Here is a 21,647-nt window from a genome sequence, read left to right as displayed (position 1 = left end):
AGAGGAAGACTAAACAAAAGGAATTTAAAATAAGTTTGGAAAATAAGAGGTGAAGGAGAAGGGGGTTGAAGGATGTTTTCCATCTGACCTCCGCAAAGGCTGAGACTCCCCACAAAGGCAAGGAACCTTCTAGAAAAGAGCTTGGACCCCGACAGAGGGCAGGAGCTGGTGATACTTAGGAAAACCACCAGCTGGGTGAACATTCCTGCCCTCCCTCTCCTGGGCAAGCACAGCCTCTCTGCCCGGAGCAGCCCCAAACATGCCTTGTGGGCTGGTGTGATGTCCACACCAGCCAGAAGTCGCCATGTGGAGCAGTTCTGCCAGGCTCCAGGACACAGTTCCCAGCTCAGGAGTCACACAGCTCAGGAGTCACACCCAATTCCAGGCTCCTGCACCTTCACCTGATGGACATCTGGGGGCGTCTTGGGCCCTGGAGACTCATGATCAAGCTCTGGGTGCTCAGAGCTGGCTAGGAAGATTTCAGAGCAAACCCTTCTCTGCCCACAGCTGTGCAGAAGCCAGAGATCCAGGAAGCCAAGATGCAGAGGAGACCACCAACCCCTCTCTTCCCCAGACACAGAGCCCCCAGCAGCTTCCACTCCGGGGTAGGAAGGAACCGTCTCTGCACACATGCAGCCCCTTGTCTTAAGAGAGCTCCAGTCCAATTGGGAAACAGGGGGGGTGGGGGTAGGGTGTCCCGACTCAGGACAGCAGCCGGGTGAGCTGCTTCACTTTAATTAAGCAGAGCAGCGTGTTCCCTTTTTCCATGGGTTTTATTCAGGTCCTGACGACGTCAGTAGAAACAGATCTGCCAGAATAAGTCATATGCAGCTCACTCAAGGGAAGAGAGAAATGTGCCCTCCCATCCTTGCCTCTCTCCAAAGAGAAAAACACAATAGCGGAATCCACAAGAAAGATTCCGATTAGAATGTTCCGAGGCTCTTAAACACCCCCGTTTAAATTCTGGGTAATCGGCGGCATTGTGCTGCCCCTGAAGAGGCTGTAGGGTTGGTGGGTGCCGTTCAGAACCATTTGTGTCATATGAATGCTGGTGATTAGATTTTTAATAAACCGTTTCAATTCTATTTCCTGGGCTTGAATAGATGTTTGCACTTGGCTGGTGTGGACTTGAAAGGGGTCCAGGTAATATCATTGTGGGGGACATACTCTTAATTCCTTTAATATATTTTGTCAAAGGTGACTGGCTGTAGAAACCGGCTGGAACACAGGGAGAGGGGGAGAGCGATTGAATTTAATTGGCTCCATTTGTCATTCAAGACTGACTTCACTGCACCTCTGTCTATGAATCATTTCCAAATTTGCTGGTCTGACCCAGTGTGCCCACAGCTTGGGAAGGAAGCCGGCTTTGGGTTCCCAGGGCAACATCTCGGGCTGGGTTCACATCCGAGGGCAGGGCTGGCGTGAGGCTCGAGGTTTGTCAGGAGCATCTCCACCGGCCTCTCGTTGGGATGACGGTGCATGAGAACCGGGGGGCGGGCCACTGAGTCACAATATAACCTGGTTCAATGCGTCCCAGCTGCCGTCAAACCTTCCAGAGAAGGAGACCACAGGATCCAGAAAACTAGCATTGCAGTCTCAGACTCTTAACATTCCATGCCTGATGTGCTGGGAGGGTTGGAGGCCAGAGAAAGGAGGAGCCCATTGGGTTACAGTTCCAGGGCCCCGGGACCCCTCCCCACTCAGCCAACTAGATGACAGGTGAATCCTAGGAAGTGGAGCCATACGACAAAGTGTTCAGAGGGAAACACGCCTCCTCTCTCTGTAAAGCCAAAACAGAGGCTTGGGGTCAGCCAGCACTCTCCCCTGTGATACCTGGCCGCTGGGGAGGAAGCCGGAGCTAGCCTCTAAATGGGCATCCAGACACTTCACCAGGAGCTCTTGCCTGTGGCCATTTTTGTCTGTCAATGAGCAGTGAGCAGTGCTTGTGATGGGCTTGGCAAAGTATTTGCTGAGAGCTGGCCTGTTGAATTTCGAGCTATTTGCAGGAGCTGATCTCAGAACATGAGGCCTGATTCAGAGGCAACGAGTCATGGAGCTTCTCTAGATGGTTGAATCCCCTGGAGAAGGAAGAAGGATGGGCCCTGAGAGACTGAGTCACAGTGGGGGGCGGGCCACTGAGTCACAGTATAACCTGGTTCCGTGCGTCCCAGCTGCCGTCAAACCTTCCACGTGTGCTTACAGGGTGCTGAGATGGACAGGCCAGCCTAGCCTCTGCCCTGGGAACAGGATATTGCCAAATTGACCTCGGGGGAAATTACACTGTGACACTGTGCACAGCACAGACACACTGTAAAGCTGGATTCCAGGAAAGATTGCAGCTCTGGTTTCCAGAGAGGGAGAGAGACTGAAAGGAGAGTCTGTATGTCCTTTAGCAGGATCCACGGAGGAATGAGAAGGTAAAGGGTCCCGAATGTGACAAGGGGACACGAGGAAAGAAAGACCCTTGGACAAAGGCCTATGGAATATTGGGGGACATTCTCAGTTGTCTTGAGGCACCTACCCATTCTTTGTCACCCAAACATTTATTGAGCACACACGGTCCCTGGCCATGGGAATCAGCCAGATGAAACCTTCAAAGCCCTCATCGTGCAGGGGGGGAGAAAGAAATTGTGTGGGCAGGACAGCCACGGTCTATCATCATCCTTACTATGATGAGGGAGGTGCTATGAGAGCCCCTCAGAGGGGTCCACCCTGAATGATCAGGGCATTTTTCCTGCAAGAGGTGTCCCTGTGTTCTTCTACCTCTACAGCTCTCAGCAGAGTATTTCCTTCTAGCTCACCTTGGGAGTTGGAGAAAGCCAGAAGTGTCTGAGCAGGCTAGGAGTACTCTGCACCTCATTCATCCATCCAACCATCCATTCATCTATTCATTCATCCATCTGTCCAACCATCCATCCAATTATCCCCTCATCCATCCATCCATTCTTTCATCCAATTATCCACTCAAACATCCATCTATCCAACTATCTGGTCATCCGTCTATCCAACTATCCATCCCTCCATCTATCCATTCACCCAACCATCCATTCATCCAACCATTTGCTAATCCATCCATCTATTTCCATTCATCCAACTACTCCCTCATCCATCCATCCATTCATCCAGCCATCAACTCATCCATCCTTCTATCCAACCATCTGATCATCCATCTATCCCACCATCTACCCATTCATTGATCCACTCATCCATCCACCACCTATCCTTGCATGGACTTGTTCAGTGAGCCCCGTGTGAACACTGGTCCTTGGTGAGTTGGGAAGCTTCAGTTGCTCTTGGCCACCATCCTCTGGTAGAGCAGAGGTGAAAAGGGCAGGACCGGCCAGGATATATGGTTCCCACAAGTCACAAAATGGGCAAGACAGGCAGCCAGTGTGCAGTGTCCAGCTGGTCTGCCCCTTTCCAGCTGTTCAGCATTAGGCTGGTTACTTCTTCACTCCTCTGTGCTAAGCTTTCTCATCTACAAATGTGGCTACAACAGAGGCTCCCCAGCAGGGAGAGGAGCTTCTAGTGACCTGGTAGTGAGACTCAGCAGCGACCAGCGGTGGCGGTGACGTCAGCAGTCTGTAGTCGCCCCCTCCTGACCAAGGGTGGGTGGAGGGAGCCCTGGAGCAGACTCTGCACATCACTGACTTCCAGAGATGAGGAGGATGTCTAAGAGGAAGGGGGAGAAGCCTGAGCCTTTCTCAGCCCTGTGTGTCCGCTTCTCTGAAAGCTGCATCTGGACAGTACCCCAGGTGCAGTCCGTGTCAGCTATTGTCCATGATGATGGTGTCATCCGAGAGGGGCTGAGGTTGTGGGCTGGAGGGAGCACAGTGCCATCCAAGGGTCAGAGAGTGGAGTGAGGAGGTCCTGGGCATCCCTAGGGGCTCCTCAGCCTGACGCTTGGCTCCCACACTGGGGCTTGTGTCCAGCAAAGAAAAGGTCCAGGCAGCCCCACCCCCCACCCCAGGGAACATGCTTGCTATTTTGGGAAGCCCCCGCCCCTAATGTACAGCAGCTTAGCCATTGTGGGAATTCCTCCTGCACCTGCTAGGGGGGAGGCGGGGGAGCCCCGTTCACAAGCTCTGCAGTTTGTCACCATCAGTGTGGCCAGAGAAAGGTTATGAATGTGACACCTCCCGGGGGCCTCGCATCGACTCAACGACAGAGAAACCGCTTCCTGTGGGCAGCCCCTGGGCTCCCGCCTTGCCCCTCGCAAGGATGCTGCCGCAAGCCTTTGGTTTGGGGTGTTTGGGCTTTTTTTTTTTCCAATCTTTTTTATGATCAAGAATCAAACGCAAGGGTGTCACTTCAGAATGTCACAGCTGAGTCTGTGGTCATGTGCAGACTTCAGGCTCGGAGACTTCTGCTCCGAACCCAGCTTCAAGTCAAATCAGGGTTTGAAAAAGTGTTTGGGTTGTTAGCGATTTAACCACGGCAGCCCAGGGAGCCTGCAGCCTGCTGTGGGGCCAGGACAGGGGTGGGTGTGGAACTTACTAGCTGGGGTGGAGTGGTTAACAAGCCAGGCCAGGATTTCAAGGGTCTTCTCTGTGCCTGTAGCCATTACCTGTCCAAACCATCCCAGGTGTTGGCCCCAGGACGGCTGCTCAGGATTCTGCCCCCACTGAGAACCAAACCACCCGCTCAGCCCCCAGGTCCAGCTGCTGTTGGCTGGACCCAAGGTGAACGTTTTCACTCCACAAGGAGCAGAGCCCCCAGCCTCGGCCTTGCATGCTGATGTTTGTCGTGAGGGCTTCCTCAGTGGCTCAGATAGTAAATAATCTGCCTGCAATGCCAGAGGCCCAGGTTCGATCCCTGGGTCAGGAAGATCCCCTGGAGAAGGGAAAGACAATCCACTGAAGTATTCTTGCCTGGAGAATCCCATGGACGGGGAGTCTGGTGGGCTGCAGTCCATGCAGTTGCAAAGACTGAGAAACTAACACCTGCAGGATGACCACGTGGGGCCCCCACGAGGCTTTCCTGGGTCCCCAGCTACGGTGCCAGGGCAGGGGGACGGAGGAAGAAAGGGTCACACCTGGGTTATTAGGGTCAGAAACCTCCTCAGGAGCCCATCTGGAGAGAGGGAACCTCCCTCCAGACACCAGCCATCTCCTTGGGATGGAGTTAAAGTGAGGCTGGGAGCCGGTCCGGGCTCTGCAGGTGTTGGCCCCATTCAGGTGGTTCAGGCTCAGCCTGAGGTTCTTGCTTTGACCCTGCTGTCCACACAGGAGCCGAAATGCCATCTCAGTGCTCGTAAGAAATGCCCCAGAAAGGGGACTTCCCTGGCAGTCCAGTGCTCGGGACTTCACCTTCAGGTTCAATCCCTGGTTGGGGAGATAAGATCCCACACATTGCTGTTGTTTAGTTGCTAAGCCGTGTCCAACTCTGTGCAACTCCATGGACTGTAGCCCCCCAGGCTTCTCTGTCCATGGGATTTCCCAGGCAGGAATCCTGGAGTGGGTTGCCATTGACTTCTTCAAGGTATCATCCCAACCGAGGGATGGAACCCTCATCTTCTGTACTGGAAGATGATTCTTTACCACTGAGCCACAAGGGAAGCAAGATCCCACATTCCTTGTGGACAAAAAAAAACAAAGTGTAAAACAGAAGAACTATTGTAACAAATTCAATAAAGACTTTAAAAATGGTCCACATCAAAAAAAAAAACTTTAAGAAAGAAAGAAGTGCCCCAGAAAGGCCACAGAATTCTTGTGCCACCATCTGCTGCCAGCATTACACTGAAGATAGAGCCTCTGGGCAAAGGTGCCCTCTCTAGTGACCACAGCTCCCCGCCACCCCATGAGGGGAGGGGCCCAGGAAGCCTCCCCTACAGCCCCCAGGTGGCCTGGGTCTATGAGGAGGGCCCCCTCCTGCTGGGAGCTGCAGTCAACCTAGGTCTCCCTGCAGTGACCAGGGCTTTCTCTCTGGGGACACCCCAAAACCTCCAGATATTGATGGGAGAGACCCCATACAGGTGGGCAGAGGGACCCTTTTTTAATTAATTTTCATTGGAGTATAGCTGATTGACAGTGTTGTGTTAGTTTCTGTACAGCAAGGTGAATCAGTTACGCATATACATAGATCCACTCTTTCTAGCGTCTTTATTCACACAGGTTATTACAAGATATTGAGTGTATTTCCCTTTGCTATACAATAGGTCCTTATGAGTTATCTATTTTATATATAGCAGTGTGTATTTGTTAATCTCAGACTCCTAGTTTACCCCTCCCCTGTCTTCCCCCCAGTAACCATAAGTTTGCTTTGTGGTGACTGTTTCTGTTTTATAAACAGGCTCATTTGTACTGTTTTTTAGATTCCACATATAAGCAATATCATATGAAACTTGTCTTTCTCTGACTTATTTTACTCAGTACGACTCTCTCCAGTCCATCTACGTCACTGCAAATGGCATCATCTCGTCCCGTTTATGACTGGGTGATATTCCATCGTGTATGTGCACCACATCTTTACCCATCCCTCCTTCAGCGGATGCTTAGGTTGCTTTCATGTCCTGGCTGTTGTAAACAGTGCGGCAGTGAACATTGTGGGCAGAGGGATATTTGAAGGGAGACACCCAAGATGGAGCCTGTTTGCTGAGGGCCCCTCTCCTACCCACTACCAGGGCTGGTTTTTCACTTGGGAGCCCCAGGCAGCCCACGGAAGACTCCTGACTGCCCTGGAGTCTGGGCTTCTTACCCACCTGGCAGACCCAGGAAGGGGCCCTACTTCTGACCAGCACCCTCATCATACTGTAGTGGGCATGCCCCCACCCTGACCCAGCACATTTCTGAAGGACAGTTGAGCAGGTGCCAAGAGCCAAAGAGGCAGCAGATGCCCACTGCCATCCGTGGCCAAAGCTACTTCCCCACAGCACCTGTGTCCTTGAGCGTGGCATAGCTGTGGGCATGGGGCTCTGTTCGGGATGCCTTCACAGAGCTATCAAGGACAAGCCAAGTGTTCTTACAACGTGAGTGCTTGCAAGGAGCCCCAGGTCTCCACAGAAGACAGGAAAGAGGCTATCTAGTTTCAAAGAGGAAACCGAAGCAGGAGCCCAGATAACCCCTGCGTTGTCACATTCAGAGTTTATAATGTCTAGCCTGGAAAGGTAACTATAATCAGAGAGTCTGCCTCCTTCTGGAGCACCCTGGAGGGATGACCACTGAGACCTCCTTGAATCCCCACAGTGACGGGGCACTCTTCCCTTCATGAGGTTCCTTGCCCACCCCAAGGCCTGCCTGTAGGGGCATCTCAGCTGCTGGTCTGAGGTTTCAGCAGACCCCTCCGGTTGCCAATCACCCTGAGGGGCTTCTGTGTCTGAGTGAGTCTCTCATTCATTGATTTCCCTGCAGACTTAAGGGCACTGGTTTCAATCCTCAGTGTGCCTGTTTATTTCTGGTGGGTCAGGACCATGAGCTACGGCCACTGACACAGCCTGCCGTGATGGACGGAACATGCAAGGAAGAAGCTAAGCCCCCAAACACCCGACTCAGCAGGAGCCCTCTGGGCACACCAAGGGCCAGGGACCCTCAGAACAGCCTGCTCAGCCCTGCCTTCACTGAAGCCCCTCTTCTTGTCCCCTGGGTTCTGTTGGCGAGACCAGGAATGTAAGTCCTGCTCTAGGCCAGGCGATGCTCGGAGTCAGAGTAGAATCTCTGCTTTGCCTCTGTTTTACCCTCCAGTTTTCTGAGATACACACAGACACTGCTGGGAGAGTTGTACAGGCCCCTGCTGAGGAGGGAAAGAAAAAAAAAGAGAGAAATAAACTAAGAATCAGATGGAAGGGAAGGAGGAGAGAAGAGAGCCCAGTGTGGTGAGTTCAGCGTTCTGGGCTCCGGGCTGGGTCCACAGCGCTGTGTACCCCGGGAATGTGGTAGCACAGAGTCTTGGGGCATTTTGTGGGAGATGGTCTGTGAACCTGAGGAAGCACGGTGGCGCCTGGGGGTCAGGATTTCGAGGGAAGAGGCTCTGAAAATCCTGGGGGTATCACCTAGCATTTGGGTATATCAGTGATTCCTGGTCTGGTCTTTGCAGGCATCTGTGGACCCTGAATACAGAGAGTGTGGTTTCTGGGGTCTGGCTCTCAGCGGAGAGGCTCTGCCCACCACTAACAGGAGGAGCTCCCTAGGCAGGGGCCTGGGGCAGCTTCCTAATGGGTTCTAAGCAGCCAGGAAGGAGCAGGCCTGGGAATCTGGCCCCTCGGCCCCTGCGACCTGCTGCTGCGCCATCACGGTCCCCCTCCCAGGCACCGGCTTCCTCTGCAGAACCCCCATCTTGGGCTGTGCTGTTGGGACCCTGAGACCAAGACTGTCTGGCCCTTATCCCCCACCACGCATGCCCCACTGCCCCGGAACTGTCCCACGGAGACCACAGTCAGCAGCCGTGCCCTAGGAGCCCCACGCGGCTCCTTCCAAGCACAAGCCCATGGACACTGGCTCTCTCTACCCACCCCCTTCATGGGCTCAGGACACAGGCTGGTCTCTGTCTTGAAGGAACAGTGTCCATGAGTTACCTGCTCCCCCTGGAAGCACTCCCTCCCTTCCCACTTCCTCCTCCTTCTCCCCCACCCCACCACTACCTTCCTCTCAGCCTGAGCAGGTGGGGCCCAGTGACCCGCCCCCAGGACGCCTGTCTCCTGGGCAGCCGGGTGACCCTGTCCCGCCAGTGCTTGGTCATGTCACCACCGAGCCCGTAATGAGAGTCAGGACGGAGGATTTATGAGCTCATCCAGGCTCCGCGTCCGCACCCGGCAGAGGTGTTTTCAGAAAGCCTTTCCCCCACCTCCTTCCATCGAAAGAATGGACTTTCTGTTCTAGCTACTCGTGGATGCCATAAATCCTGGCATGTGTGTGCGTGCGTGTGTGTATGTGTGCGTACGCGTGCACGCGTGCACATGTGGGTGCCTGCGGGCAGGACAGCCCGCACAGCTTGGTGGCTGGACGTGTGGCTCTGAATCAGCTCAAGAAGGTGTCTGGGTGAGAAGGATGAGACCTACCACTGGTCCCAGCACTGGGCTCAGGCCTCTTCTGCGCCGAGTTGCAGTAGCAGAACATGGAGCCGAGGGGCCGGACTCCCAGGCTTGCTCCCTCCTGGCTTCTCAGAACCCATTAGACAGCTGACAACAGACGTGTCCGCATCCTCACCGGCATGCACACCCCGGACGGGCCCATTAAACGTGAGGGAGCAAGCCCAGCAGCGAGCCCACAGATTCGAAGTGCAGGAAACCTCAAAAGATGTGCAAAAAAAATTGTCAAGGTTAAGAATTTTTCCATGCCTTTGCTTCATACTCGGCCTTTCTGGTGGGGGTGATTTACGAGCTGGGGAAGCTGGTAGGGGGATAAGGGGTGGAGAGGCCAGTGGGGGAAAGCAGGCAGGAGGGCAGCTTTCTTTGGAGGCCCTGGGGCCCCCAAGGCTCAGCCCCAAGCAGCCCAGAGTCAGGCTTCGAGTGCCATCAGGCAGGGGGCCCGGACCCTAGATCTGCAGAGAGACCCCGCCTGAGGCCGTAGCAGCCTCTAGGCCACTGCCCGCCAATGTCGCCCTGGGAGATTTGGGGGTAGGGGGTGGCTGGGCCCTCCCCAGTTCATGAACCGAGCTTGCAGCCTGGACCATGGGCTCTAATGTCACCCACTACTCCTCTGTCCACTTCTACCAGTATTGGCCTCCTGAGACAAGGCCCTGACACAGAGCAAACCAGGCCTTGGGCCCTGCTGAGCTGGACCTTGATGTGTCCTTATGGGCCCTGGAAGGTCTCATTCCTAAACAGGCAGGAGAGGGGACCTGTGGCCACTCGGGCCTGCTTGCTGGGTCCCAGAGCAGACAGGGAGACCCCCTCTCTGACTCCAGACACCATGCAATGAAGGTGGGGGGCCTGGGCTGGGGGCTGCCCTGCTCTAGGGGGCCTCCGCCAGCCTCCACCCAGGAGGTCCGCAGTGGTGAGCAGGGGGCAGTGCTGGCTCAGAGAGACCTCAGCCCACTCAGGTGGTAATATGAGCGTCCCAGAGGCCACATCCATGGCTGTGAGGAGAGAAGGGCAGAGACAGAAGGAAAGGAGGCCAAGGGGAGATGGACATCACCACCCATTTCTCCCCATCTGGAGTCAGAAACGGCACAGCCCACCAGGCACAGCCCCAAACAAGAAGCCAGGCCTACAGCCTCCTGCTCGCTTGGCCTGAGGCCTGAGCTGGGGCCACTCCTAGGAACATCTCTCTGGTCTGAAACAGAAAAGCAGCAGCTTCCAGATCAGGCTTCTGTCCTCCTGGTCCATCATCCAGGTGTGCCCAGGTGTGCCCTGGTGTGCCCCACAGAGATGAGACTGAGACATGGTCCTGGCAACAGGGGTAGTAAGGCCCACACCACCCAACCTGGTCCTGCATTGGTGCTTTGGGGACCCAAGACCAGGGTTTCTTGTGCCTCCGTGGAGGAAGGTCAGCCTCCCCTGCTACCTCTCAGGGAGGAATGGTTTATTCTCTTTCAGAGGAAGGAGTTAACCAAGACCTCCTCTGTCACCCCAGAAAACCACCTGGGTTGCTCATGAGGGAGAAGGGATCCCTGGACCTTGAGAGGTCTTTAGGAAGTGATAGCCACCCTGTGGTCGTCCAAGTGGTTGAGCTTGGGAACCAGGGAAGTTTCCCAAGAGGGGCTGCTGAGCACACAGGGAAGACACACCAGGAGCTGGGCAGGGGACCTGGAGTACTTGTTGCCTCTGAGCTCTGGGCCCTGCACCCAAGAAGGATGGAGACAGGCTGGAGGCCCTGGAACAGTGTCCACGCAGGGGAGCCACTGGCTGTGTCCACATTCAGACACACTTGAGAGGCCTGTGGATGTTTGGTGAATGTGGGCCGTCACGTGGAGGAGAGATGCCTGCTCCGGGAGGACTGAGAGGGGCTGAGTAGGAGGGAGGATCCTGCCATGTCCTCCTAGGGAGGAAGTGGATTGTCTGGGCGGCCGCAGGGTGTGCAGGCAGAGGTGCGGACTTGCTCCCACGCTCAGGCAGGGCACGGGTATGGGACTAGAGGATGAACGTGGGATCGTCCAGCTGTCCTACAGTGGTGCAGAATCTGCTAGAACCAAGAGTCAATGGGTTGTCCTTGATCCGGCCTTCTGGGCTTCTCTGTCCCACTCCCCGTAAATCCTTTGAGAAATGAAGGGTCAAGCACCATCTCGGGGGTGACAGGAGACACAGGGGTGTGCACGCGATGGTTGCAATGGCTCACAGTGTCATTTACCATCTCTGCATATCCCAGACTGGACCGTGGGCGGCATGGTGAGGGAGACTGAGAGAAACAGACAGAGACAGAGAGAGTTGGCCAGCCCCCACCCGGCCACACCCACCTGTGAAGATGCTGGATGAGGGGCACAGGGATGGAGTGGGGAGGAGCGCGGTGGGGGTCCCTGGGCCTTGGCCAGCCGGCCCCTCTTCCTCCCTGTGATGCAGGGAGGTGGCGGGCGCCTCGCCGAGTGGAGGTGCCACTAACCACAGCTTTGCTTGGTGGGTCTCTTGTGGGTTTCCTGCAGTTGGGGTGGGAGGTAAGAGGAGGGGCCGGCGAGAGGCGTTAGTGCTGGGGGCGGGGTCTCTCCCTGTGGCCTGGGCTCCCTCCCCGAGCCCACAGTGGCCTCCTGGTGCGGCCAAGAGCAGGTCGTGGCCCTTCACCCCTGCAGCCACACTGTCCCAGGCTCTCTGGGCTCTCGCCTTTCTTTCAGAATGAGGCCCATTCGCTTAAAGTCTCCAAAATGGAGAATTATCAGAGTGGAGGCCTCTGGGCTCACAGCCCCGTCCAGGTCCGCTCAGCAGCTGCTCAGAGACTCGTCGTGACTGGGCGGCTGCCATGGGCTCCAAGGAGTGGGGTGTGGTCACACAGAAGGCCTGCAGGTGGGTTCTGGGCCTCCCACAGCAAAGCAGCCTCCCGAAACCTTGCTGACTCACCGGCTGCTCAGGACCCTTGGTCATTTAGAAAGTGTCCATGGACGTTTGGGAGGCATCTGAGCTGTTTATAAGGTGTCCTGATTCTCTGGCCAGAAGTGGGCTTCTCAGGCCTCAGGGGCAGCCTCCCTCCCTTCCCGGGTCCTTACCTATTCACCAGATGGCACTGGGGAGACCCCAGGGAATAGAGGCTGTGGCACCTATATTTAGCCTCCTCAGTTTGTCCCCTGCCCTGACGTCACTGGGTCCCTCTGACACCTGCTCCTATCACACCTGCCCACCTGAACACATCTGCCCACCCACCTGAATGCACCTGCCCACCTGGACACACTGACCACCTGGATACCCTTGCCTACATGGACACCTCTACCCACCTAGACATCCCTGCCTACCTGGACTCACTTGCCCACCTGAATAATCCTGCCCACCTGGACACTCTTGCCAACATGGACACACACACCCATCTGGACACCTCTGCCCACCTGGACACTCCTGCCTACCTGGACACACCTGTCCATCTAGACAATCCTGGACACCCCTGCCCACCTGAACAATCCTGCCCACCTAGACAATCCTGCCCAAATAAATTATTCTGCCCACCTGGACACCCCGCCAACCTGGGCAATCCTACCCACCTGAATTATCCTGCCCACCTGGACACCCCTTGCCCAGCTAGACATCCCTGCCCGTCAGAACACCTACTTCTGGTCCTCAGTGTAGTGGTGTCCTCAGCCCCACCCCCTCTCCTCCTAGCCTCCCAGCCCAGCTGCCCAGAAAGCTCGCCCACAGTACCACTGGGCTCCACGGCTCTGGATCTCTGAGCAGGCACTGATAGAGCAGGTGGGAGGGACTCTGTTTACAGTTCCCACCTCGGGGCCCGGTAGCTTCAGGGAGGCCCCCCTCAGCAGGGCCAGCAGTCAGGTCTTCTGGGCGATGGCCTGCTCGGAGCTGCACGTGCTGGAGAAGCACCCTGCCTCTGCCTGTCAGAAGCATGTTCAGAGAACACAGCAACAACAAAGCACCTAACGCGGGTCGAACCCGCGGGGCCTCTGCAGGCAGGGCGTCTGCAAGCCCCCGGTGTCAGGTGGAAACTTCCACTTTTAAGAAAACCCAACGGTTCTCCTTCTTGCAGGCTGCTGTGAACACGCACGCTTGCACACATGCGCACACAGGCACACACGCGTGCGCACAGCACGTGCACAGAGATGCGCCTGCAGCCACACCCCAACCACACCTTCACCTTCGAGATCGCTCATCTCCAGCCCACACCCCGTGCTCTCAGCAGAGGGCTCTGCTCTCGGACACAGCGGCCTCTGCTTTCTCACATGTGGGGCGGCTCGCTGGGGAGTTTTTGCAGCCCCAGTGGCACTTTTATGGCTCTGCCAGGGCAGTGATCTACTCGGTGAGAAAGACAGGGCCATCCTCCTACCTCTGCACTGGGCTCCCTCCCGGAGGGATGGCGGGCTGGGTGGGCCGAGTGCCTCGCCAATGCCCGGAGGGTCGGCTGATGTCCAGTGGCTGAAGAGCCTTCCTCCTCTGAGCCCCAGTGGTGACTTCTCCCACTGGGCAAACACAGAGTGCGTCGGCCCTAGCACACAGGATGCCTCTGAGCTTTCTTGGTTCTCTCTCTTGCCCGGCAGATCTCCGAGGACCTGGACAGTGGGAAGCTCTGTGTGGATGCTCAGCACGCCGGGGCTGGCAGCTGGCTCAAGTACATCCGCGTGGCATGCTCCTGTGACGACCAGAACCTCACCATGTGTCAGATCAACGAGCAGGTAGGTCCGGGCTCGCACGGAGCCTTGTCCTTGGGGCCTTGGTACCGAGGCGGACGGGAATGCGGGCGCCGAGGTGAAGGGTTAACTGCGCCTCTGCCAAGCCCATCCTGCAGCGGGGGCGGGGAGGGCTACTTGACACTTGGCCAGTGCCGAGTTTCCGGGAACTTGGTGACATCCCACGAATGCCTTTGCCCCATGGCCTCGCCTGGGGCTGATGGGGCCTGAGAGCCGAAGATGACGGTTTATGGGAAGAAACGTGGCCAGGAGCAGGCAAGGACCGAAACCACAGGGTCCACGTTCTAACAAATGTCACCCATGTGAGAGAAGTGGAGAACCAGACCCCTCTGCTTGAGAGTCGTGTCTGAATGGCTGTTCATCCCAGCTGCCTGGAAGGGTTCCACACTTGCCGTCTGGAAGGCTGAGAAGAGACCCCAGCTGCCCAGAGGTCCCCAGAATCTCTGCGACAGCATAGCCAGCCTGCAGAAGTGACCAGCCACATTTTGCACAAATCCTGGCCCTGCTAGAAGCCAATTGATGTTTTTCCTGAGATGCATGGTCTGGGCTTCTGTGCCTGTCCCACCAGAGCTAAGGAACTCTTCGGCTTCTGCTGCTGCCCCCAGGAGGTAGAAGACCCTCTTGACATGCTGGATCCTTACCGCTTCGTGTCCATGCTGGTGCTGGGCTGCAGGCATCCAGTCTCAGGAACCAATCAAGACAGAAGATGCCACGTGGAGTTTCTACTACGAAGACAATGTGTCCCCGGGTCTGGAAGCACTTAGTCCATGTTTTCATCACAAGTTTGCAAGTGGCCCCCAGAGACCCTGCTCAGAGCCAGGCCCTTCGGACCACGCTTTCACCAAGTCCCCAGAGTAAGTCTTCCTCAAGATGCCTGGGGGCCCATCCCCATCCATCACAGGAGTTTGCTTTTGCCTCTGTTTTGGGGTTACCCATGAGATTTCATTTGCAAAAAAAGGGTTCCATTGCTTTAAAAAATGTCTGTGGAGACCACATAACAGAGGATGCAGCTCCAAGTCATCTGTGCAAACTCTTAAAAGCCATTTGAGGCTCCTCACTCTAGAGGAAAAAAAATTTGCACCAAGAAATGCAGAGACCTCACACCCAGGAGGCCCCAGGACCTACATGGATTGCTAGGCAACTCGCCCTCATCTCCTCAGCCCCTTTCCCGGCCATGCGGGCTCAGCCTGGACTGAGCAGCTCTTCCTCCCTCTGGTAGATACGATCTGGTGAAGCTCAGATCCACCTCTACCATTGAGATGTCTACAGCTTCCACTGGGAACCCAATGTTCTGAAAATAAGTAATTTTTAAATTACAAAATATATTGCTGAAAGAAAACAAAAGAACCGTCATAAAAATTAGCACAGTACTTAAAAAAAAGACACTTTTTCTCCTTCTAGATGAGCATAAAATGTAAGCGAAGGAGAATTAGGTTTAAGGTGCATGGAAAGATGGTCCTTCCTTTGGCCTTTCCTTGCAGAGAGCATGGTTCCATGGTCATGTGTCTGGGAGCCGAGGGGCAGTGGGGAAAAAAAAAAAAAAAAAACCACCAGTAGGCCAGGTCCAGCCAGGACTGCACTTCTGTGAGATACAGAATAAAATAGTGAAGGATCCAGATTTTTTATTTAAAAATAAATAAATGTTAGTTAGAGTGTCTGAACCAAATTTAAGCCATGAAGTAAATATCTTTATGTGGCAAGCTTCTGAAAAAGCAAGCAGACGTATTGTCTGTTCTCAAAGAGAAGTCTGTCTTCCGACATCTTTGTTTTATTATTAATATTTTAGGTTAGCTTTTATTTCAGCTCCATGTAGGGTCCAGATGGAATTCACTGCCTTGCAGCAAACTTTTTCCTTTGTCAGGACCAGCAGACAGGAATACCCTTAACTCAGAGATTCCCTTTCACTTCATCCCACTTTTGTCCCCTCAATGCTTCCCATTCCAAAGCTCCATCCCACAGTCAAAAACACACCTGATTCTAATACTTCAACCCAATGTGACATCAAAATTTCATCCTCGCCTGCTGGATGTTTTGAACAGCCTAAAAGTGGGAGATTCATTATCTCCACTTCAGCTCACAGACTCAGAGAGGACATGGGTACACATTTAAGCAGACACAACAGTGAAGTGGCCTGAAGCAGCAAAAATTTCCCTGCCTGGGGCCTTTCAAACCCTCCATCCTGCGATAGAGAGAGGAGCCCTCTGCCAGGCCTCCACGGCCCATGGTGGGTGGTTCCTGCTATTACTGGGCAACCAATGTCCCCATCTGAAAACCTAACTGCGTGGCTGTGGCCTCCAGACACCTAGGAAGGCAGAGGCCAAGAGGCACAAGGAGGCGGCCACATCTCAGATCTCAAAGGAAAATGGGTAATTTGTGGGACGTAATTTTCCTGAGAAATAATACAAACAATTTTAAATTCTTATAATGATAGGAAAGGGCTTCCCTGATGGCTCAGATGGTAAAGAATCTGCCTGCAATGCGGGAGACCCGGGTTCGATCCCTGGTTTGGGAAGACCCCTGGAGAAGGGAGCAGCAAACCACTCCAGGATTCTTGCCTAGAGAATCCCATGCACAGAGGAGCCTGGCGGGCTATAGTCCACAGGGTTGCAAAGAGTCGGACACGACTTTGTGACTCACACGCGCGCGCACACACACACACACACATACTAGATTTCAAACTGTTTAGTAGTCAGTCTCTTGAAACCCGGCTTTCTCTCCCCTGGGACAGCCACGTGGCCCAGCAGAAGGGCTTCCGTCCCCCAGTCCCGACCAGTGGAAGCTCAGCTCACTGCAAAGGGACCGACGTGACCCTGTGTGGAGCTGGAGTAAAACCATCCCTGAAATATTAATAATAAAACAAATAATTTTGAAGACAGGCTTCTCTTTGAGAAGGAAACATTACACGGTATTAATGGGGTTTCTCGGATTGCCCTAATCCCAGGAGTTTCCACCAGGATTTCCTGGCACTTAGGAACCCCTACATATGCACACACGCACACACAAACATACACACACGCACACATACACAGAGACACACTGAAGGGAACAACTTCCCTCTCTCTCCCCCTCACCCCTAACCCACCCTCACACCTGTACAGGACATCACCTCCCAACACAGCACAGACACGGAAGGGAAGGCACCCAGACTGAAGATCTGAGATCCATGAAAACAGCTTCAGGGTTTCCAGGTGGTATTCGGTAGAGAAATCACTTCGGTCAGAAAAGTTCTAACTTGACCCATGACCTGAACCCCAATGTCCAGAAGTCCAGGGGGACCAGGCAGGAAAGAGTCACTTAAGGAGAAAGTTCCCAAAGCTGCAGCAGCCAGAGGACTTGAGGCAGCTCTTCATGGGCCTCCTGGATGGTCTCCAGTCCTCTGGAGACAGCCACACAGGGGCAGTGGGCTGAGGTTAGGGGTCTCGACACCCTCAGTCCAGCAAGGTCTCTGCTGGCATCCAGATGGGCTGTGGGGACAGATGCAGCCTGCATGCCCCGTGTGGTTCTGAGAGGGTGGTGGGCCCTCCAGCTGCTTTGAGAGTGCTGAGGGAGCCCAGACGCTGGGCAGTGCATCCCCCACCGGACAGACCCCTTCTGTCCGGCCAGGCCTCGTTCTTCCCAGACACTCAGGCTCCTGACCATATGCTCCCCACCCAGCCATGGAGCTGCAGGGGCAGGGCTCAGAGCCCTTCACCAAGTCCTTTTCTGCACCCCTCTTGGAGCCCTGAGGCTCTCAGTGGTCTCTGCCCCACCAGACCTAGGGAGAGGTGACCAGCCCGTCCCTCCACTCTGTTCCCCAGGCACCACCCTCGGCACCAGCTCCTCCATGGAGCTCTAGATGGGGGCAGCCCTAGGCAGCAAAGGCCACTGCTGCTGCTGCTGCTGCTGCTAAGTCACTTCAGTCATGTCCAACTCTGTGCGACGCCATAGACGGCAGCCCACCAGGCTCCCCCGTCCCTGGGATTCTCCAGTCAAGAACACTGGAGTGGGTTGCCATTTCCGTCTCCAATGCATGAAAGTGAAAAGTGAAAGTGAAGTCTCTCAGTCGTGTCCGACTCTTAGTGACCTCATGGACTGCAGCCTACCAGGCTCCTCTGTCCATGGGATTTTCCAAGGCAAGAGTACTGGAGTGGGGTGCCATTGTCTTCTCCGGTAAAGGCCACAGGGGCCTTGAATTTCTCCCTGCACCCAGCCTATCACCTAAAGGTGACCCACAGGCAGTCCTGAGGCCACACGAGCTTTGGGGTGGCCCGGCTGCCAGGAACAAAACACCCACAGCAGACAGCTGTGGGGGAACAAGTTTCTCTCTGTGATTTTGGGGGGTGGTCAGACCACAGCATAGAACCCGGGGTGCCTGGTTCACCTTCCCAGCTTAGCAGGAGTGGAAGGCAAGGATCCCTTGGTGCCTTGATTCACTCTGGGAGGCAAGACCCTCGCCCACCCTCCCCAGGGACTTCGCAGCCCTCCCCTGCCCCTAGCATCCTCCAACTCCCACTTTTCTTTTTGGAATCGAGACCCTCAGATCTCCCTTGGGTGGCTCTTTCTCCCACCGTGATAAGCAAACAAGTTGGTTTCAGATGTCTCAGGAGACACGGACAGGATCTGTTCTTGGATTTGTTTTATGTATTTATTTTATTAATTTATTTATTTTGGCTGTGCTGGGTCTGCGTTGCTGTGCACAGGTTTTCTCTAGTTGCGGCGAGTGGCGGCTTCTCTCTAGTTGTGGTGTGCGGGCTTCTCATCATGCTGGCTTCTCTTGTTGTGAAGCATGGGTTATAGGCACTTGGGCTTGGGTATTTGCAGCACTGGGTTCAACAGCCGCGGCTCCAGAGCATAGGCTCAGTAGTTGTGGTGCATGGGCTTAGTTACTCCTCAGCATGTGGAATCTTCCTGGACCAGGGATCAAACCCGTGTCCCCTGCATTGGCAGGTGGATTCCCAACCCCTGGACCGCCTGCGAAGTCCTGCATTTGTTTTAGTGATAAGAAAGAAAACAAGCGCTTGGAAATAAAGTGCCCTCCAGAGCAAGCAAAGGCCAGAAGAGGCCTGCACACAGTCCAGCTCCTTCTCCTGTTCCCACATCACCTCGACAGAGCAAGGATGTTGGTGGCCGGATGTCAGGTGGCCGATGAGGCTGAAGATGGTGCAACATGATACTGGGGTCACTTGCACACACTGGGGAGCACGACTCAGGGGCTGGACCCCCAGCACACCTCGGAAGGGCTGCGAGGTCCGCACTGCACCCCAACCCACCCGGGCTGGCCAGCCAGGCATCAGGAAAAGCCACCACCACCAGCACATTCTGGGAGAGGCAAGGGTCCGCATCTCCCCAAAGCGAAAGCAGACAAAGGCTAATCTCCTTCACAGAGCGTGTTAAAACAATGCCATTTTATTAGTGGATGCCCATCCTTCAGAGCCGGCACTTAGAGGACGAGAACCCAGGGTTTCCGGGCAAAGCTCAAAGCGTGTTCTTTTGCTTTCGTTCTGCCCTGACTTGGAGTAGCCCCCTCTCCACTGCCCACCCCCGTGTCAGGGTTAGCGGTCTGCCAGGGCTGGGATTCTAAACGATGGCTGTGCCGTGCCTACTGCCCTGCTCTGCCCTGGTCGTGGAAGGCCCATCCCTCCCTCCACGGCGTTTAAATTAAAAACGGATTGGCCGTTTCAATGGTAGCTTCCAAACAATTAGATACAATTTTCCCTTCGAAAATTAGAAAGATGAGGAATTCATTTTAACACTTTTTAAATTTGCAAAAGACTTCTTTAAAAAATAGAGCAAATTATTTTGCATCAGAAAACCATTGCATTTTTACTTCCCAGAGCACACTGACCATCTCTGGGGCAAAGAATAAGGTATCAATTCACAGTACCGGTTATCATTTTCCAGAACCTATATTTTTTCCCTCTTAATTAAGTGGAAGTGAATATACTTTATTAGAAGAAGCCACTTAAGTATGATGAAGACAATTTATGACCTGTAATTTATATTTATATTTTTTAAAATCTAGCTAACTGTATATTATATATTTTTATATTATATGTGAATGTGATAATTTATAGATAATAAATATATACATAACATCCAGGTACAAACCGTACAACTGAGAAAGAGAGGGGTATACAGATAACTTTTAATGTTGAGCTGCTGGGAAGGTGACAGAATATATATATAAAGGCAGAAAGTGAAGATTTAGGCACAGGCTGCTCCTGCCACACACAGGAAGAGAGGGACATGGCAAATCCAGGGGTGACAAGCCGCCTCCCCTCTCTCAGCCAGAGGAAGGGATCATCTGCTCGTTCCTAGAGCCTGCGGGTGGTAACAAACCCCAAGCAATCAGCGCCGGCCCCTTCCTTTTCTGTCCTGAAACAGCCAGGCAGGCAAAGGGAAATAAAGACCTGCCCACACTCTCAGCAGCTCCAAACACTTGCTTCCCAGCTTCATTCTGGAGCATCACCTGGGCTGTTTCTTAAAATCCAAAGCTAACCCCTGTGCCAGCCTCAGGTCTCTGGTATCCACAACTTTCTCCGCGAGAGAGGGTCGGCGTTTGGAGACAGCAAGCAGTGAGGAAACACGGTGACGCCTACCAAGGTCTTGAGGCAATGAGAGTGCTGGCCTCACCACCTTGCGGAGCCCGGAAAAATGCCCAGGGATAACCCTCGGTCCAGCGTCCTCTCTCTGAAGGCAGACTGGCAACTGGGTGAATTTGCTATTCAGCAAGATCTCGGAGCAATTCAAATTCCCCTTGCTGTGTGCTTCTCTCATGAAAAGCCCCTTGTATGCCATGCGAAAGCCTTCACAAATTCAAGCACAAGTGAATTCCGAAATCCAGGAAGGAGAGCGCTTAATTTTTTTTTTTTTTTAAGATAAGCACCTATATATTACTCAAATACGCCTTTAAAGTTTCTCAAACTGATCGGGGGTGGGGAGTGGAGTGGGGGTGGAAACAAAGGGCAGTTCGCTTATCATTTTCATGATTTTCATTTGCTCCTGGAAGGGGAGAGCTGTGGCCTGTATTCAATATACTGGCTGGTGGTCTGCAATCTAGTCCTTTCTACCCAGTGTAGGTCAGATGGAGTTTTTCACCTACTTAAATTTTAAAATTCTAAGATTAAGGTGGAATGAAAATTGTGGAACTTAAAGTCTTTGTGTTTGAAAATAGTATCTGTTCTTGCAAAACTGACTTGGTATTAAAAACAAACTTAAGGAACACTAAGGAGAAAATACACCCAAACTGCCATTATCGATTTGAAATATTTCTTTGTCTTAAAGAATGTTGTTGGAAGAAAAGAAAATGATGTTCATTTTCTTATGAACGTGGCCCATACTGAATCCAGTTTTTCTCCGTCAATTTCTGTCTTTTGTTGAGAACGTGGCCGTGTATTTGTCCCAGCTCCGTTCACCTACAAGGAGCCGTCTCTTTGTGTCCAGAGATTGTAAAAGGGTCAGGCTAAACACAGTTAGAATCCCAAGGCCCCCTTGTTGGTGTCGGCCGCCCATGTTCAATCAGGTCTCGCCGTTGCAAAGAGAACTGAGATGCTGAACAAGGTCTTAACTCGGGATCAGTTCTGTTTGGCATTGTTATTTTTTAAAGCCGTTTAGAGCAGACATTTATTGGCGCTAGTAAAGTCAGCTGTTGCTGTGGTTTCCTCCACTCTCAGACTCTGAAACCAGACAGAAAATTCCGCCTTGCCACACGATCCAAGGACCGAGACGGTTACACGGTGCTGGGGACGCCACTGTTCAGAGACAAGCCTGGGTACCCAGATGCCAACCTGTAAACAAAGGCAGGTCTGCTCTGAGCCTGGGAAGCAGAGTATCAGAGACCAGTGTTCTTTCTTCCTGGGGGCATAGGCTTCTGTTTCCCTCTTGTGAAAATCCTTAAGACTCAGCCCATCCTTGAAGCCCAGTTAACCCTGGGGTCTGAATATGTCCCACCAAGGGGCACA

The 21,647-nt window shown here is 53.8% G+C and overlaps 1 protein-coding gene and 1 long non-coding RNA gene across 9 annotated transcripts in view; one reads left to right on the top strand and one right to left on the bottom strand.

The window, feature by feature from the left end:
- PRDM16 (PR/SET domain 16) overlaps positions 1–21,647 on the top strand; it is a 340,205-nt gene that overhangs the window by 271,488 nt on the left and 47,070 nt on the right. For 3 of the 4 annotated variants that reach the window (XM_070768346.1, XM_070768348.1, XM_070768345.1), the window contains exon 4: positions 13,558–13,692. In XM_070768346.1, the coding sequence (XP_070624447.1) occupies positions 13,558–13,692 (135 nt within the window). Of the gene's footprint in view, positions 1–12,908; positions 13,320–13,557; positions 13,693–21,647 lie in introns of those variants that run through there. The other variant, XM_070768347.1, reaches the window with a different exon arrangement.
- On the bottom strand, positions 6,727–13,562 carry LOC139176406 (uncharacterized). Of its 5 annotated transcripts, none has more exons than XR_011560851.1 (3): positions 13,347–13,562; positions 8,993–11,505; positions 6,727–7,728 (listed from the first exon to the last, which is right to left on the bottom strand). It is a non-coding gene; the product is annotated as an uncharacterized lncRNA (long non-coding RNA). The 5 variants fall into 5 exon arrangements; XR_011560853.1 differs by lacking the exon at positions 13,347–13,562 and adding an exon at positions 12,787–12,922; XR_011560852.1 differs by lacking the exon at positions 13,347–13,562 and having other exon boundaries at positions 8,993–9,222; positions 11,329–12,816.

This window comes from Bos indicus, chromosome 16 (assembly GCF_029378745.1).
Source record: "Bos indicus isolate NIAB-ARS_2022 breed Sahiwal x Tharparkar chromosome 16, NIAB-ARS_B.indTharparkar_mat_pri_1.0, whole genome shotgun sequence".
Taxonomy (NCBI): domain Eukaryota; kingdom Metazoa; phylum Chordata; class Mammalia; order Artiodactyla; family Bovidae; genus Bos; species Bos indicus.
This window is presented reverse-complemented; position numbering and strand designations above follow the sequence as displayed.